This window comes from Chiloscyllium plagiosum, chromosome 10 (genome assembly GCF_004010195.1).
Source record: "Chiloscyllium plagiosum isolate BGI_BamShark_2017 chromosome 10, ASM401019v2, whole genome shotgun sequence".
Taxonomy (NCBI): domain Eukaryota; kingdom Metazoa; phylum Chordata; class Chondrichthyes; order Orectolobiformes; family Hemiscylliidae; genus Chiloscyllium; species Chiloscyllium plagiosum.
The window spans coordinates 63,665,170-63,681,782 of NC_057719.1; the positions used below are offsets into that span (position 1 = coordinate 63,665,170).

Consider the following 16,613-nt stretch of genomic DNA (forward strand, 5'->3'; position numbering starts at 1 on the left):
GAGCTTTTAAAAAAATCTAAAAGGTAGCATAGCATATATTGTGGTTACGCTGTCACATTACAGTGCTTTATATTAAAAGACTTTTTTCTCCTCATGTTGGACAGACAGATGCAACCTGTTTCTCAGCCTGCACATTATTTAAAAGCATTAATACCTTATTTCAAAGTCTAACCATTTAAACTCTTTAAATTGGATAGTTAACCTTTTCAGTGAATGTTTGTTTATGAGAAAGTGTTATTTTGGAACATTAATGGACAGCAAGGAAAGTGATGGCCCATGGGTTTGATCCACTAGCTTGACAGTTTTCCATTTTGGATTTATTGCAATGGTGAAGAATGGAGAGATGACACATTAGTCACTTGAGTGAAATAAAACAAGATACAGTGTATATAGACTCTTGAGGCTTTTCTTATGATTGGTTCAGAGAGAATTTGTCAAAACCTTGACAAGCAGGTCATGTGCACTAAAATCTAGGGTAAAAACAAAGTTGCCTCTCAGATTTCTCTTCAAACTGTAATTTGAAAAACATGTGTAGAGATTTAACCCTTGTGCTCCCAGTTAATGAACTACCAAACAATACTTTCAAGTCTTGATTAAGGTGGAGACCCACTGGTGGTATAATGATGGTCATTAATCAAAATTAAAACATAAATTGGGTTGAATTCTATTGGCAGTAGGATTAATGGTGCAAGAAAAATGGACACGTCTGATTAAATCTGCTGTCTGAATCAGATTTTTGATTAGCGATGATTTAGAGCTCTTCTGCCACTGGGGAGTTTTTATTCTTTATATTGATCGTTTCATTGTACATTATTAAGAAATCTTCCCAGTGATTTGCCTGACGATCATTGGGATTTTAATGAAGACACTGCGAGAGATAGCTTTATTAGAAAACAGAATGAAGTAACCTAAACTTTCCCATTATTGCTTATAAAGAACAGCACTGTATAGTGCCACAACTGCTTAATATCTTCAGCTAAACACCAACTTTGGATGTGTACCTACTTGAGTAGGTAATCATTTTAATCCCCAGGAGATTTCAATGTTAATAATTGATTAATGCATAAAATCAAAACAGCTAATGTATCTCACAGGATGCTAATTCCAGTTGCAACCTCTAAATATTTTTTATATTATGCTGTTATTTCTGCTTTAATATCAGAATCCTGTGCATTTGGAGAAAACTAGTCTGTCACAGCTATTTGTTACGGTGCAAGAAATGTTTAACTCTATTAACCAATCAACTAAAACATATTTAACAACAGACTGTTCATAATTCTATAGCAGGAAATGGTATGCAATGATAATTTGTTGGGGGAATGTACTTGAAATCAAGTAATTGTTACAACTGAATTATTTGATGTTGTTCAAAGGCTGAGATGCATAAACTTGAGATTGCCTTAAGTTTTCTCTACATCCATGGAGAAGCTCCTAATATCTGCCCATCAAAGGCATAGTAAGAAACTCTCTAGAATCAAATACCTGAACCTATACACTGTAGTTCTCTTGTACAGCAACATGGAGTTGAAGTAAAAGATCAACTATGATCTGATTGACTAGCTATGCAGGTTTGAGAACCTGCAAGACCTAGTTCTGCTGCTTTCAAAAATTGTGTGCATTTCACAGACTGCTCACAAAGACACATAGAGAAGATATCGAATTCACATGATGACAGCATTTTTGAAAAAAAAAACTATCATTTGTCCAGGACAAAGCACCCCATTTGTTTGACACCGTATCCACTAAACATTCTCTCCCTCCACCACCAATGCTTAGTACAAGATGCAGTGCAGAAATTCACCTGGGTCATTAGACAGTATCTTTAAACCCCACAACCACCACCACTGAGAAGGATAAGAGCAGTCATTACATGATTGGTTCCCTTCCAAGACATTCACCGTCCCGACTTGGAAATATATTACCATTTCTTCAATGTCAGTGAGCCAAAATCTTGGAACTCCTTCCCTAATGGCACTGTGGGTCTATCTCACCAAATGGGCTGCAGTGGTTCATGAAGGTAGCTCATCACCAGACTCTCAAGGGCAGCTAGGGACAGGGAATAAATAGTGTGACCAGCAACATTCACTTCCCAAGGATGAATAAATAAGTTCTCCGTTACTGGTGTCATGCTGCAAAGGGACTTAACCATTGAGATTGTAGTACCTCAACACTGACATCTTGATCGTAAACATTTGATTCTTGTGAAAGTTGATTCCTGCTTTGTGTCCAGTGACACTGCAGATCATTTGCAGTGAGCTTTCCTCGATGTTCACATCCTGACAAATGAGGCAACATCTTTGCAAAATAGTTCTAAAATGCAACAAATTGTTGCACTCCTTTCACATCTATTAGTTGCTGAACCTTCTCTGCATCTTGTCAAGCTCTGGGTGAAATCCTTTCTCTGTCATGACCTATATACATGACTTCTGCCATCTTCAATTGCATTTCTATGTTCAGCTTCAGGTTCATCTGGTAAGCTCTCTCGAACAGTTGCATTCGATTCTTATTGTGATCTGTGATGGCTTCTTCCATTGTGTCTCCGCATCCATGGACTAGATTATACACAGTAGCTTCATGTTCATGTTTTTCTGGAACAATGGAAATGCTATACAGTGTGTGCAACTATCTGAATCTCCCAAATAATACCCAAAATGTAATTAGAAAAGTCTTGCTCTCATCCAACTCAAATGACAATAACCATCTTCACATTAAGAGTTGTGAAGACCTTTTCACATTGGCAGGTTGTGTCACAACTTCTTCAGTGGTTGACATGGAATAGTTAAATCTTTTTAAAGCTCTATTGGATACTTTGGATCTATGCAAACTCAGTTTTCCTGATTTTTCACTGCTACCATGCTGCTAATCCCGTCCTTCGGATTTGTCACTTGCTTTATTGGGTTCTTGTTTTCCACTTATAGAGTCATTTTGCACGGAAATAGACCCTTTGGTCCAACTTGTCTGTGCTCACCAGACATCCCAATCTGACCTAGTGCCATTTGCCAGCATTTGACCCATAGCCCTCTAAACCCTTCCTATTCGTACACCAATCTAGACGCCATTTAAATGTTGTAATTGCCTACACTACTTCCTCTGGCAGTTCATTCCACACACACACATCACCCTTTGCGTAAAAAAAAATACCCCTCAGATTCTTTTTAAATATTTCTCCTTTCACCTTAAACCATGCCCTCTAGTTTTGGACTCCCCTACCCTCAGAAAAAGACCTTGGCTACTCACCACCTCCATGCCCCTCGTGAGTTTATCTGTCTCGTGATTCAGGTTAAACTTGACGGTAGTTGCAACTGTCCTTCGCAGATGCTGCGTTGGTTTCACGCTGTCATCTCATTTGAGACAATATCATCAGGAAAACATCCAAGATTTACAAAAGCATCTTTGTAATCTTCTGAGATAGGTTCAACAGTCAATGGCTTCGTGGCCTGCCAAATCCTGCAAAGCTCTTCTGGCATATTTAGAATTGTTCATCCAAAATTTCTACTTACTTCAGCTAAGATGAGAGGATGTTATTTGATGCCTATTGTTGCAACTCCAGATGTTCACTCTTCCCATTGCGTTGAGTTCTCAGCCCTCTTAACCTGAGTATTGGTTCATTATATAACTCCAGTCTGACCTTAAAGGGCTTCATTTTTGAATCACTGTCTTGAGCTACTTCACACAGGTTTGTGAAACACATTATGTTGTTTGAAGCACAGTTTCTGACATTATATGTTCACTTAATGCTCTCCTGCAGTCATCATTCCAACAGTTGCAAACCATTTTTCACCTTGAGACCTTAACAGTGCCAACCTGTTATATGTTCGAAAGTGATTCAACAGAATGATCTGCTGCTATCTCTCTAGCAACCATCTTTATAGGTATGTTTGCTTCTGTCTGGCTGAACAATTGTTTGTAAAATGATCAGGCTTTTTGCTGTTAGATCCCCATTTTCCCCATGCTGAACACACTTCCATTTTGTGATGTCCTCTGCAAGATTTACATCCTGTCCCCTAGCCTTTGCCATTCTGCTGACTTTTCTGCAAGTATAGCTCCCTTTTCCTCAGTCTCTTGTTCATGTTCTGCTTGACATGTTTTCAGCATGCTGCAAAGACTCCCACTATGAGGAACATATGAGGAACAGCTGAGGATCCTGGGATTGTATTCATTGGAGTTTAGAAGATTAAGGGGAGATCTAATAGAAACTTACAAGATAATACATGACTTGGAGAGGGTGGACGCTAGGAAATTATTTCCGTTAGGCGAGGAGACTAGGACCCGTGGACACAGCCTTAGAATTAGAGGGGGTAAATTCAGAACAGAAATGCGGAGACATTTCTTCAGCCAGAGAGTGGTGGGCCTGTGGAATTCATTGCCACAGAGTGCAGTGGAGGCTGGGACGCTAAATGTCTTCAAGGCAGAAATTGATAAATTCTTGATGTCACAAGGAATTAAGGGCTACGGGGAGAATGCGGGTAAGTGGAGTTGAAATGCCCATCAGCCATGATTGAATGGCGGAGTGGACTCGATGGGCCGAATGGCCTTACTTCCAGTCCTATGTCTAATGGTCTTATTAATATGGGAGCATCAGGATCAGTATCCTGGATTAGTATAAGGATCCTCAAACAGTCCAATCTCTTAATGAAATAATCTAGATGTATCAGTACCATCACAGACTGATCAATAGCCTCCCTCTCCTCTTGAACTCTGATGTTGAACGAAGAACATTCCTAAGTAACATTAATATGAAGTTCAAAGTCTGTCCTCAAAGCCTATAAACTCACTACTATCTGTTTTTCTCTGCTATTAAAAGAAATCTAGGCTGCAGTGCATCTTGTGATACATTTTCCCCAGCACTGACAGCAGGGTATCTACTCTATTTTGCTGTCTTTTGATTTTCCAGCTATTTTATAGTTTTGTGTCTGAGAATGGATGAACATCCTATTACTCCAGATATTTCCTTTCATTTCCACAATGACAGGGAGTGAAAAAATTCTTCCCAATTTCAACTCTCCAGGGCCTCAAAGGTTGCAGGCTATTGTGCTTTTTTAACTTCTGCCTTGCTCTTTCTGCTCTGACAATCCACATACTTTCAGCTTTGTCATTCTAATACCATTTTCCAACTCGTGTATGTTAATGGCTGCTGTAGGCTGCACACAAAGGTACTTGCAGCAGAAGTATGACTACATGACACCGCAAGCTAGCCACTATATGAGGGGTACAATTGTATGTATCCAAACGCAGCTAATTCTTGCATCTTTACTGTGCTTCAGCAAGGATGTCAAGTTCTTTGAGAGAGAACAGACAAAATTCCCCAGGATGGTACCAGAGCTGCGGAACCAGTTATATGAAGGGATTAGTAAAGCTACACATTTTTCTTCTCGGAACAGAGAAGGTTAAACAGAAACAATTCAATATCATGAAGGGCTTTGGCAAAGAAAATAAGGAGTAGCTGCATCCAGTAGTAGGGGATGCTAATTGAATGTATTTGGCAAAGGAACTGGGAGTGAGATGATAAGATTATTTTTGATGCAGAGGATTGTCATGATCTTAAATCCACTGCCTGAAAGGATAGTGGAACCAGATTCGACAATATGTTTTGAAAGAGAATTAAGTACTTGAATGGGAAACATTTGCCAAGCATTTGCATAGCTATTTACAAGAGGCAACATAGGCATGATGGCCCAGATAACCTTCTCTGTGCTGTGTTATATGATTCTAACTTACTACGTAGACATTCTGTCTTTCTTTTTTGAATGAACTTTATTGTATTTTTACATCAGGAATGTAACCTGCTTAGCAAAATACTTAATTGATGGCATTGCTTGTTTCTGAAGCATTGGCAACGTTCAAAAGCTGTTTATATTAACTCAGGATTATTTAAGAATTAAATCAATAAAATAACTAAAACACATGTGGAGCAGATGCTTCCTCTTGTGAAGCATTCTGGTCATCATCTTGGATAAGGGGTAGCAAATTTAAAACAGAGTTCAGGAGAGACTACATCTCCCAAAAAGTTGCAAATCTGTGGAATTCGCGACCCCAAAATGTGGATGCTGAGACAGTGAGCAAATTTAAGGAGGAATTAGATAGAGTTTTAGTTGGTAATGGGTTGAAGGGAAATGGAGAGAAGACAGGAAAATGGGGATAAGGAGCATATCAGCCATGATCGAATGGCAGAGGAGACTCATTGAGAATGGCCTAAGTCCACTCCTGTATCGTATGAACAATTCTGGCTTTAAGTCAGACAGAGAAGAGAATTTCACTGGACTGTTATGAAGTTACTCCTGGTCTCGGAAGGTCATCAGTTGTCAACATTGAATCCTCATAAATCCTGCTGGGCAACTTTGATAAACCAGCAAAATGTTGACAAATGTTTGAATAATTATTCAGCAACACGACTAATTATATTTTCATTGTAAACCAATTGTTGGTTGAACATTGACTAAGTCAAATGTACATTAAGTCTGTTTTAAGTGCATGGAGCTCCTCAATGCAGTTAGCGACAGAATTATTACTAATGATGGCAGGTTATGGATTAAATTTCACATCAGTGACACTCTTAGCACAGATCTATGCAGTGGTAATGGTGCAGTTACTTCAGTTGAAAATTGACTATTTCTATTAGATTGTTGCCAATACTGGCCAGTTTGGACTTAGTGACCTCAAATACAAAAAGTGTAGTACTAGCAGTAGTTTGTCAGCTGCTTGTTTACTAGTTGGAAATAAATTCTCGCTCTCTGGTTCCCTTGGTAACTATAGCTATTTGAGTGACCCAAATTGGTCACCTCCAACCTCCAAAAGAACCGGTGTTGAATTCCAGTCTTTTACCTTCAGACTGCATTTATAATCTGATCATGTAGGAGTTCTGTTGATGCCATTGTGTGACTCTGAAACGTGGCCTTTCACTTTGCCTGTCTCCATACACCGACAGATTTTGGCCTTTTCAATCTTGCCTGCAGACTCCGATCTTCCTTGCTGACCAGCTCCCTCAAACACAAATCTTCCGGAGTTTCCAGCCCAGTACTCCCACAGCCACCACACATCTTTTCCTCCTCCCCCTATTCCCACCCCTCACCCCCAACCCCACGCCCACCCTTATCCTGCCTGATCTTCTCCAACTCCAGACTCCAGTCTTCCTCCCCAGTCTTCAGGGGCGTATCAAGCCTGCAAAGCCAATCACCCTCCCAATTGACTGTTCGCTGGACACAGTCAGAGGCACTGAGTATAGGGGTCAGGGCCAGCCATTAAATGTAGTAGAATCTGTGGGAAATCTATTCTTTCAGGTTTCTGACCCTTAAGCCTGCTCCCAGGACAGTGCGCCCTGTGACTGAAAAATAGTTGAATGGTTAGATATTTGGTGAAGAAGCAGGGGACATGAAAAGCTTGGGAAGTGTAGCAGCTTGGATGGCAAGTCTGTAGGGATGAGCAGAAGACGCACTAAAGAAGCTTGATACATTATTAAGTTGTGCGAGCAACAAAAAGATCACGTTCCAGGATTTTGCAGGCATTTCAAAATTTCAAAACATTGAGTAAGATTGAGTTATTCATAGTGAATCTGCATCTTTGAATTGGAAGTGCATTGAGTGTATCACAACAAACAACCCTAATTAACTATTAATCTTTTTGCTTCCTATGATCTACTTCTCCTGTGTTTTATCATGCATATCATTACGAGCACCCTTCCTGAACCAGCATGAATTGTGCATAAGAGCAACAAAGTATAAATCAAGTCACCATTATTTTCAAATATTCACCTGCTTTATCTCTTGAGCCCCCTTGACTGAGTAGCATTTCAGATTTGGAACTCATCAGGTACAAAGTAACTGGAGAGTGTATGCATTACCATGCCATGGGTCGAAAAATTAGTACATTAATGCATGGAGTTTGCAATTTTTGTCGTTGTATGATATAAAATTGGAGGATTTTCCAAAGGGGAAATGTGATCTCTGTATATTAGTCTCCTGAACTCCAGAACATATTTGCTCCTTTTTCTTAATTAACAATTTTAAATAACTTGTCAAATTCACACTGTTTATGACCTGTAAGCACAGCCAAACTTACTAATTTCGTTCCTCTCAAATGAACTAGACAACCAGCACAGTTACAAAACAAGGAAGAGAACACCTTGCCCTGTATTTGCAAACAAAGGTTCAGCTTTTACAGGTACAATTTACACATATTTGGGGAAAGAGTGCAGTTTGTTTGTAAACAAAATCATATAAATATCAAAATTCCTTTTGATGCATCAGCTCACTCCAGCTTTCACACTCCATTTTGCCGAAATACTTTTATTTGATTCCCTTTGAGAACATTGCGTTTATTTCCTTTAGAGTAAGAGCAAAATAATTTAAATTTGTAACAAGAGCATAATGTTGCACGTGGTCATGTGTTTAAATTTTGACTGTTTCTTTTCTTTAAATCTGATCTTTTTCACCCCCTTTGAAGCTGTCTTTCTGTGATGTTTAGCTTCAGGGCAAGCTTGGGGCTTTCATTAATGGTTCATTTTAATTATGAGATTTTTGAAGAAAGAGACTCTTGTCTGCAACTGTTGCCTTCAACCTACTTCCAAATCTCCTCAGATTGTGAATAATTGCATACTGTTAAATGAGCACTCGACTGTAAAAGTTATGGATCAAAGATTAATTTTAAACTATGCCATGGCAAAACAATATCACCTTAAAATTTATTAGTTTGACCCACAATAAGGATCTATTTTGATATTGAACTGTACAATCTGTTTGATTCCACTTCTGTTTCATAAAATATTTTAGTGCAGAAACAAACGATTAAACCCAGCACTGGTTATGTTTCACATTAACCTCCAATCACCTTTTTTCATCACAGCCTAGAAATACATCTTTATATTCCTTTCACCTTACTACCTTAGCATTAAATACAACTGTGTTATTTGCCTCAACATTTCCATGCGTTAGCAAGTTCCCCTTTGTTGACTATCTTAGATTTATGGCTCCGAGTTTTGGATTCCCTCATGCTGTATATGTGTCTTTTCCTCATCTACTTTTCTGATTTCAGGGTAAAAATATGCTGCGATTACAGATCGTTTGCTTTGCGATGAAGCATTCCCACTTCAATTTAGTCATGAGCGTTCTATTTGAAGCTTCATATCTGCCTCTGAATTTCTGTGTTCATGAAAAGCAATGTTCGCTCTAAGTAATGAACTGCACTTACAGCTAACAACTCAGTGGCCTTGACAGTATGTCGTATCTAGATGCTATGACCATTTTCCTTCATTACTACAAACACCAGTTACTTTGTTCTATGTGAATGCATTAATTTTTTTGGGCATTCACCAAAGTGCTTTGAGTTGGTGATTTCCATTTGGAGTGGCATTCTTGGTCATGTTTAGATATGGAATATTCTCCTTGAACCCATCACCAAATCTTGCAACTTCTAAATTATAGACTTCTCTTTCATGCAACAAATATGTAATCCAAGCTAGAATGATTTTGCGTTGTGTATCTAATGGTGCATCCATTATTTGAGTCTCACAAAATTGTTCAGGAAGACGTACATCAGTTTGATCTAGATTTGGACCCAGAGTTGAACTAGAAATAGAAGGTTGCTTGCTCAGCCACTGTGCTGTCCCGTTTCTGATACTCTGCTCCTTTGATGTACTTTCAAGCTGTACAAACAGGGGAGCTAAACAAATTCAAGGAACGCTGCAAATATTCGGCGCTGAAACTATGTGGGCTGTTTGGCTGTGCATGATTTTTTAATTTGTGCATCTTTTTGACATCAAATATCTGACATTACTTGCATCTTTAGAGTGTGACAAGCTAAAGTTTCAAGTGTATGCACTTTATTAGAATTGGTAGTTATTACCAATGAATAGGGATTGTGAAATTTTAAACAACAAAATCTCAAGCTGATATCAAACCTAGACATTAAATTTTTAAAATTTATATTCATTGTAATTCACGGTCATAAAAGAAGTGATAAAAAGGGAGTCTCCTGGGTTGGCTCTGGCTATGCTGATGCATTCATTGATTGATATTCATTTAAGCATGCTGATTTCAAATACTGCTGTTGCTTTTTGAATTCCTATCATTGATAACCCCTTCCTGCTTTGCCTTGTCTGTTCTCTCCGCAGATGCTACCTGATTTGCTGAGTGTTTCCATCCTTTTATGTTTCAGATTCCTTGCATCTACAGAATTTTGCCATTTTGAGATGAGCACATTTTTCACTTTGCATAATAGATGACATTTTACTCTAAACAGAGGGTTGTATTTGCGAAGTTGTATTTTGCCACTTGTTTTCCTTCCATTAAATGTGATATCTTCGTATTGCAGCTTTCCTGTCAGAACTTAATTAGCTCTTTTTAAGGTTGCGATGTACGAATCTAGTTACAAAATATTGAGGGAATTCTTTACAATTACAATTTTAATTTGATATCAATTATAAATGTGATCTATTGTAATTCTAGGCCACAAAGGAAGTGATTGAAAGGGAGGCTCCTGGAATGGCACTGGCGATGCTGATGGGTTCATTGAATGTCACTCCACTAGGGATGCTGTCTCGGTAAGCAATGCTATTTCTGAAATATGGATTATAGTGTTGGAATTCAGGCGAGTAAGCAAATAACAGCATTATGTCACAGAACACCTTTGTAAATGTGAACTTGATATCTTTTCTGTGATTTTATGTACTCACATTAAGTTACGGGTAAAAATGGTTTAATAAAAGTCTGATTTCCTTTGTAAAAGACTTGGGTTTTGCAGAATCATGTTTGTGGAGAGTTGTCTTTCTAAGGAAGAAAATGAAAAAGCATGGACTGACTAACTAACTGAGCAACTTAACTGAAGCAGTCATGTTCACAGCACTATTAGTTGAGGCTTAACGCCCCAGCCTTTTGTTTGGGATCTTCAATAACACATTTCACTTGATATCTTTTCACCATATACATTACTTACTTAAATGGAGAGTGAGAAGATCAACTCCCCAGGCTTCCATCTGTTCTTCTCTGAAAATGGCTGTTTGGAGATGTGAGAGAGAGCAGCTGGTTTGATAGTTCCTCTGAGCTACCTCTTTATTTCCTAACTTAAGCACCTGTGGTCTGTCATGATACATTCCAACCACAGCACAGTTGTAACTGCGTTCATGTGAAGAATTACTGATGAGTCTATGTCTCATTATTCAATGGTGGAGTGCATTGGGACTTTAACACTACATGTTACCCTTCACATTTATAGAAGGTCAAATAGCCACTGTAGAAAAAGCTAAGGATTTTTTTGCAGTTCATTTGTGTAACCAGTACCTCTAAAGCAGAGTATTTGGCCTTGTCACATTACTGTTTGTGGGGGCTAGCTATGTAGAAATTAGATAGCTTGTTTCCTAAATTACAACGGTGACTGCACTTCAGAAACACTTAATTGCCTGTTGGGCACTTTGGGAATCTTGAGATTGTGTTATATAAAGACTAGCATTTCTTGCTCCAGTTTCTTTGTTAGGGATAAATTTTCCTAACCACTTTAAGATGAAGAGCAGCTTACACCACTTAACCGATAGGTGATCAAAGAGAAATCTGGTTTGATTTTGGGTGGGCTGTTGAAGCAGAACATCAGTTTTCAAGGTAATTGAATTATAAGCTGTATATAAAATGTACTCCTGCTTATTGTCATTTCACTTTTATTGTCAGACCTGTATGTGGAATAAGGGGCAAAACTCTGATTATTAATCTGCCTGGTAGCAAGAAGGGTTCACAGGTAGGAGTCACCATTACTTCTGTTGTTTCTGTGTCAGAAATTGTGGCTCTGCTACATAGTAAAGACTAGTCTTGTGGGCATAATTAATTGAGCTTCCTTCATGCTCTCTTATCCCAACTTCTGTTGTGACTGCCCTTCCTCTCCAGATAAAATGCACTGTCTATTTATATGTCTCAATTGTATTTATCTGCTTCATTACATACCTGTTTTGCTGTGTTAAATTTCCTATTAAAAGCACAACATTGTTCACACTGGAGGATGAGAATTGGAATCAAAAGATTTTAATGAAAATATTTCCATTGTTTATTTGGATCCAGAAAAAAATGAATTGAGTATTTAAACTATAACACCAATTTTTCTCTTTAGTACTGTGGAATATTTTTTATGATCTCAATCAAGACCAGCAACTTGTTTCTAAAAGAATGAAATCCAAATCCTAGTTATTTACAGAAAGAATGAACCCACAGATTTCACAGTTTACAACAAAAGCATTAAGATTCTAACAAAGCAAACACAAAATACCATCTATATTCTAAAATTCTGAATTATTATTTGTTAAATGTTAACTAATAACCAAATTGCAGTTGATTATTAATAATAACAATAAATTACACATTAAATGGAATTTAACCAAAGACCAATCTTAAGAATTAGCAGATATTATCACCAATATTGGTGATTGATATCACCAATATCAATCTAAATGGTTGTTCCCACCTTCTAGATGTAGCCTTTTCTTGTTCAGATTCCCTGCATTGTGCCATTGGGATCATCAGCTGAGCTCCAGTGGTTCTCTGCCCTTTTGGTTCACCCTGTTTCAGTCTCCTCGGAGGTTTTGATTTCTAAACTCAGTTTCAGTCTTAGTTTCCTGAGAAAATAAGAGGGCCACTTTCCTTTCTTACTTTGCCTTTTCAGTTTCCTTGATAATTTAGAGCCTCTGTTAAAATAGCTAGGCTTTGAAACCAATGGATTCCATTGCAATATCCTTTAATAATCCACAACAATTAACTTAGTGGTGTTATGCTGTCACTGAACAGGAAACTCTCAAAACATGCCTGGAGTTACAACATTACAAATGTAACAAAAATCCATGTTTGTATTCTGTTAAATCATTGCTTGTTGCAGGATTTAAGATGGTAATGTTCAATATTTTTAGATTCTCTTGCTTTTATTAATTTCTTAATTGGGTTGACGTAATAAACTGTATTAACAAGCCTACATGTTAACTGAGCTTTATATTTCTTGATCATTTTTAATCTGACTTTTGCATTATGTGCAGGAATGCTTCCAGTTTATACTACCTGCCCTACCTCATGCTATTGACTTATTGCGGGATGCAATTGTGAAAGTGAAAGAAGTTCATGATGAGCTGGAGGACCTCCCATCTCCTCCACCCCCATTGTCTCCTCCCCCTACCACCAGCCCACACAAACAGACAGAAGACAAAGGGGTTCAATGCGAAGACGAAGAGGAAGAAAAGAAAGATAGTGGAGTAGCTTCAACTGAAGAGAGTTCATCCTCGCACATTACTGCAGCAGCCATAGCAGCCAAGGTAAGAAGCTTTGCACTGAACAGGGGAATTCATGCATATAGAATCAAACCTACCTATTTCATTGTTACCCATCAAATCATTTTTGCTTGTTTTTCTCCAGTTGCCTGTATTTTCCTGTCATAGTGCTGATAGTTGTGTTGTACATCAGAGCTTCCAACTTGTACACAGTCCCGCTCCTGTCATGGCTAAAGGTGGTAAACCTGTCCCTGGTTTCATTGGTCATCACTCTCATACTGCCATCAGTGCAGGAGAGCCGGTAAGAGACACCAAAGAGGCATTAAAAGTAAACACTTGGCACTGCATTGTGCTACTGTGAGGAAATGAACCACTTGCACTGATTTTGTTGTTTCAATTAGACTTTAGCCATTTAGATTATCCTTTTCAACATGGTCATCTTGTTAAATGGTCATCAAATTATGTATCTTCATAATTGTGATTGTTTTCCATTGTTCTCATTGACTTCATGTGAATCATTCATAAATTTATTTCTCATTTGTCACTGAGCATTCAACATAAATATATCTTTGTACATAAAAAGTACACTTTTTCACTGCTTGATTAAATGATTAAATGCCTTCCCTTTAGGACAGCCTGCGGGATTAAATATTGAGTGGAAGTAATGTTAAGTTAGATTGAAGTAGATGGTAGAAAAGCAAAAATACCCAATAAAGGAAATCAAATGACTACAAACAATTTATAAGTGATACAGTAGTTGTTACATACAGAGACTATTAACATTAAAATTGTTTGAAAATATAGCTTTTTAATAGTTGTGAATTTGTCAAGATGCAAATGATGGTAGAATTTATAAATTTGTTGCTACAAAAACTACAGGAGTTTGATCTGTACTTCTCACAGGAGTTAATATAGATTTTCAGTTGGCTTTCTATTAAAATTAACTTTTAGAGAATTTTGCTCGCATATATGGAGGATGAAAAAGACTGACTGATTCTCAAAATCCTCACTTTTTTTTAGACATGCTTCAAATTTGCTTTGAAAACTGCAAACTTTTGAAGATGATAAATAAGTTGCCAGTAAAATCTGGGAGAGGTCAGAGAGTATTTTGTATTTTGCTAATTGTTAAATCTAGACCAACTGAAGTGAGCCCCACCAATCGCAGTTTTCTTTTAATATCTATATCATTACTGCATTGATCGTTGTCACAGACATTTGCAAATTTTTCAAACTTCTAATGGATAGCTAATTTCTTTTTCAATTAAAAATTCCAGTTTGCACTGCATGTTTATTTTGCCTTTTCAATTTATATGAAGATATTGAATTAGTTGATCCCAATTCAAAAATGGTATATGCCACTTTATAAACTATGACATTTGAGAAATATACTTTGCAGAAGTGATCGCTGCTGCCATATTAGTGCAAGTGATCAATTTCCAGAAGTTCAATGATACAGTAAAAATGTTTGGTACAATTTAATTGAGATATTTAATGATTGATATTATATATGAGCTTGTTGTCCATTTATGTTGCCATGATGCAGTAATAGAATATAACATATCCCAGTCAGTATATAATGTAGAGTTAGAATTTATAAGTATAATGTTTATTAATGTAGATGAGTTGTAGGATTGAAACATAAAGCATTGCTTAAAATTAAAAGTATTGTCTTTTAATTACACTTATTGCTTTAATTCTTGTCAGCTTGACAACATTCGCTACCAGTGTAACAAACTATGACATTTGAAAAATTCAGTGGTAAATTGAGTTATTACAATTATTATAAAATTTGTTTAAAATCAGCACTTATGCCTTTACGTATAAAAGTGAAATACCATCTGATTTACAATGTGTTCCCAACATAGGAGAAAGCCAACTTTAAGTTTGCTTGTATTGAAATATGAAGATGACTTTAACTCTAAGTGAATATTTGTTGTAATTTATTATCTTCAGCATTTTTTATACTTTCAGATCCCAGACTCAATCATTTCTCGTGGTGTCCAAGTCCTTCCACGAGACAATGCATCGCTGAGCACAACTCCATCGGAATCACCGCGAGCTCAAGCTACATCACGCCTGTCCACAGCTTCTTGTCCGACACCAAAAGTAAGTCACCCTAGGTGTACCCTGTTGAGTCTATGCATTTAATTGTATAATTAAGGATTGGTCACTTGTCCTAGAACAAAACAATGGTTGAGGATTGCCTCGAAAGCAGGAATACAATGCTTTGTAACTAAATTGAAATGACATCTTTAATAATAAAATAAAATTCAATTTATCAGAATTCAGAGCCTTTGCAAAGAAACAAAATACATTTTTACTTGTTTTCAGTTAAGGAAAGCCACTTGGTATTTGAGAATTTGCATTACTTTAATAAAATTATTGGTAAATGGGCTGACAATCTGACTTTATTTTTAACCTGAATTAAGGTACGCTGAGCTGTATTTTTAATATAGCACAGTTTGATGTCCAGTTAATGATGCAGTGCTAGTAAATCGATTTTCCTGGATTCCACTCAATAAAGATTTGAACGAATGTATTCCAATTATGCAGACCTCATTCCTACCTAACTTCACAGATGCTTTGCCATTTGCTTTTCCAAGAAGGTTATTGTAGACTATGATAAAATTGTAGGACATGAGGAAATAATTTGCAAAATTAACTTTTAAAACCTTAGCTTGCTAGAGCTCAAAAATGTTTGACCAAACATAGTACATAACTCTTGAAATTCAAATCAGCATTATCTGGAATTAAAAATGAAGCGATGTGAGAAATTCATACCTTGCCAGATAAGTTGTTTGAAAATTACCAATTTGACCTAATGTACATCTGTTCAGATCTTGGGAGAGGGGGTATTGTTGTGATTGTTGACTTGCCTTCTCTCTTTGCATCCTGATTTGTTGACTTAGTTCCAAACTATACTTGCTTCTTTACTGTAGGATAAGAATCAGAATCCTTTTCTGACAGCAGAAATGTTGCTTAAATGTTTGCCCTTGGTTGGCATGTTATTGTCATAGACACCTTCTACTCAATTATACACTTAAGTCATTTTTCTTTTGGGCAACCAGTATAGTTACTGCAACAAATTCCTAGTTCATACGAAAAGTTGTGATTTTTAATGCTCAGCACCTTGCTTTCTATTGTGCATTTCACTCTAGGAGGAAAATGTGTGAAGATAAAAAATATTAAGCACCATGCAAGAAAGGTTTCTTCATTTTAACTGTATTAACAATGTTAATTCGCAACTTACTATTTTGATTTTAGATGAGAAAATCTTAATGGGCCACCTTTTCAATTCAGGTTTGTTTTCCTGTTGTCAAATTGCTCAAACAAATCTTCACCATTTCCCCAAACCCCATTGTAAATGCAAAATCTGATATTGATGATT

The 16,613-nt window shown here is 37.1% G+C and overlaps 1 protein-coding gene across 8 annotated transcripts in view; it reads left to right on the plus strand.

Moving 5' to 3' along the window:
- The window catches only part of LOC122553706 (gephyrin), a 537,285-nt gene that overhangs the window by 303,467 nt on the left and 217,205 nt on the right, over window positions 1-16,613 (plus strand). For 5 of the 8 annotated variants that reach the window (XM_043697923.1, XM_043697929.1, XM_043697921.1 and 2 more), the window contains 5 exons: window positions 10,440-10,534; window positions 11,652-11,718; window positions 12,998-13,270; window positions 13,371-13,526; window positions 15,179-15,331. In XM_043697923.1, coding sequence (XP_043553858.1) covers window positions 10,440-10,534; window positions 11,652-11,718; window positions 12,998-13,270; window positions 13,371-13,526; window positions 15,179-15,331 — 744 coding nt within the window. The remainder of the gene's footprint in view (window positions 1-10,439; window positions 10,535-11,651; window positions 11,719-12,997; window positions 13,271-13,370; window positions 13,527-15,178; window positions 15,332-16,613) is intronic. The other 3 variants (XM_043697926.1, XM_043697927.1, XM_043697928.1) reach the window with 1 other exon arrangement.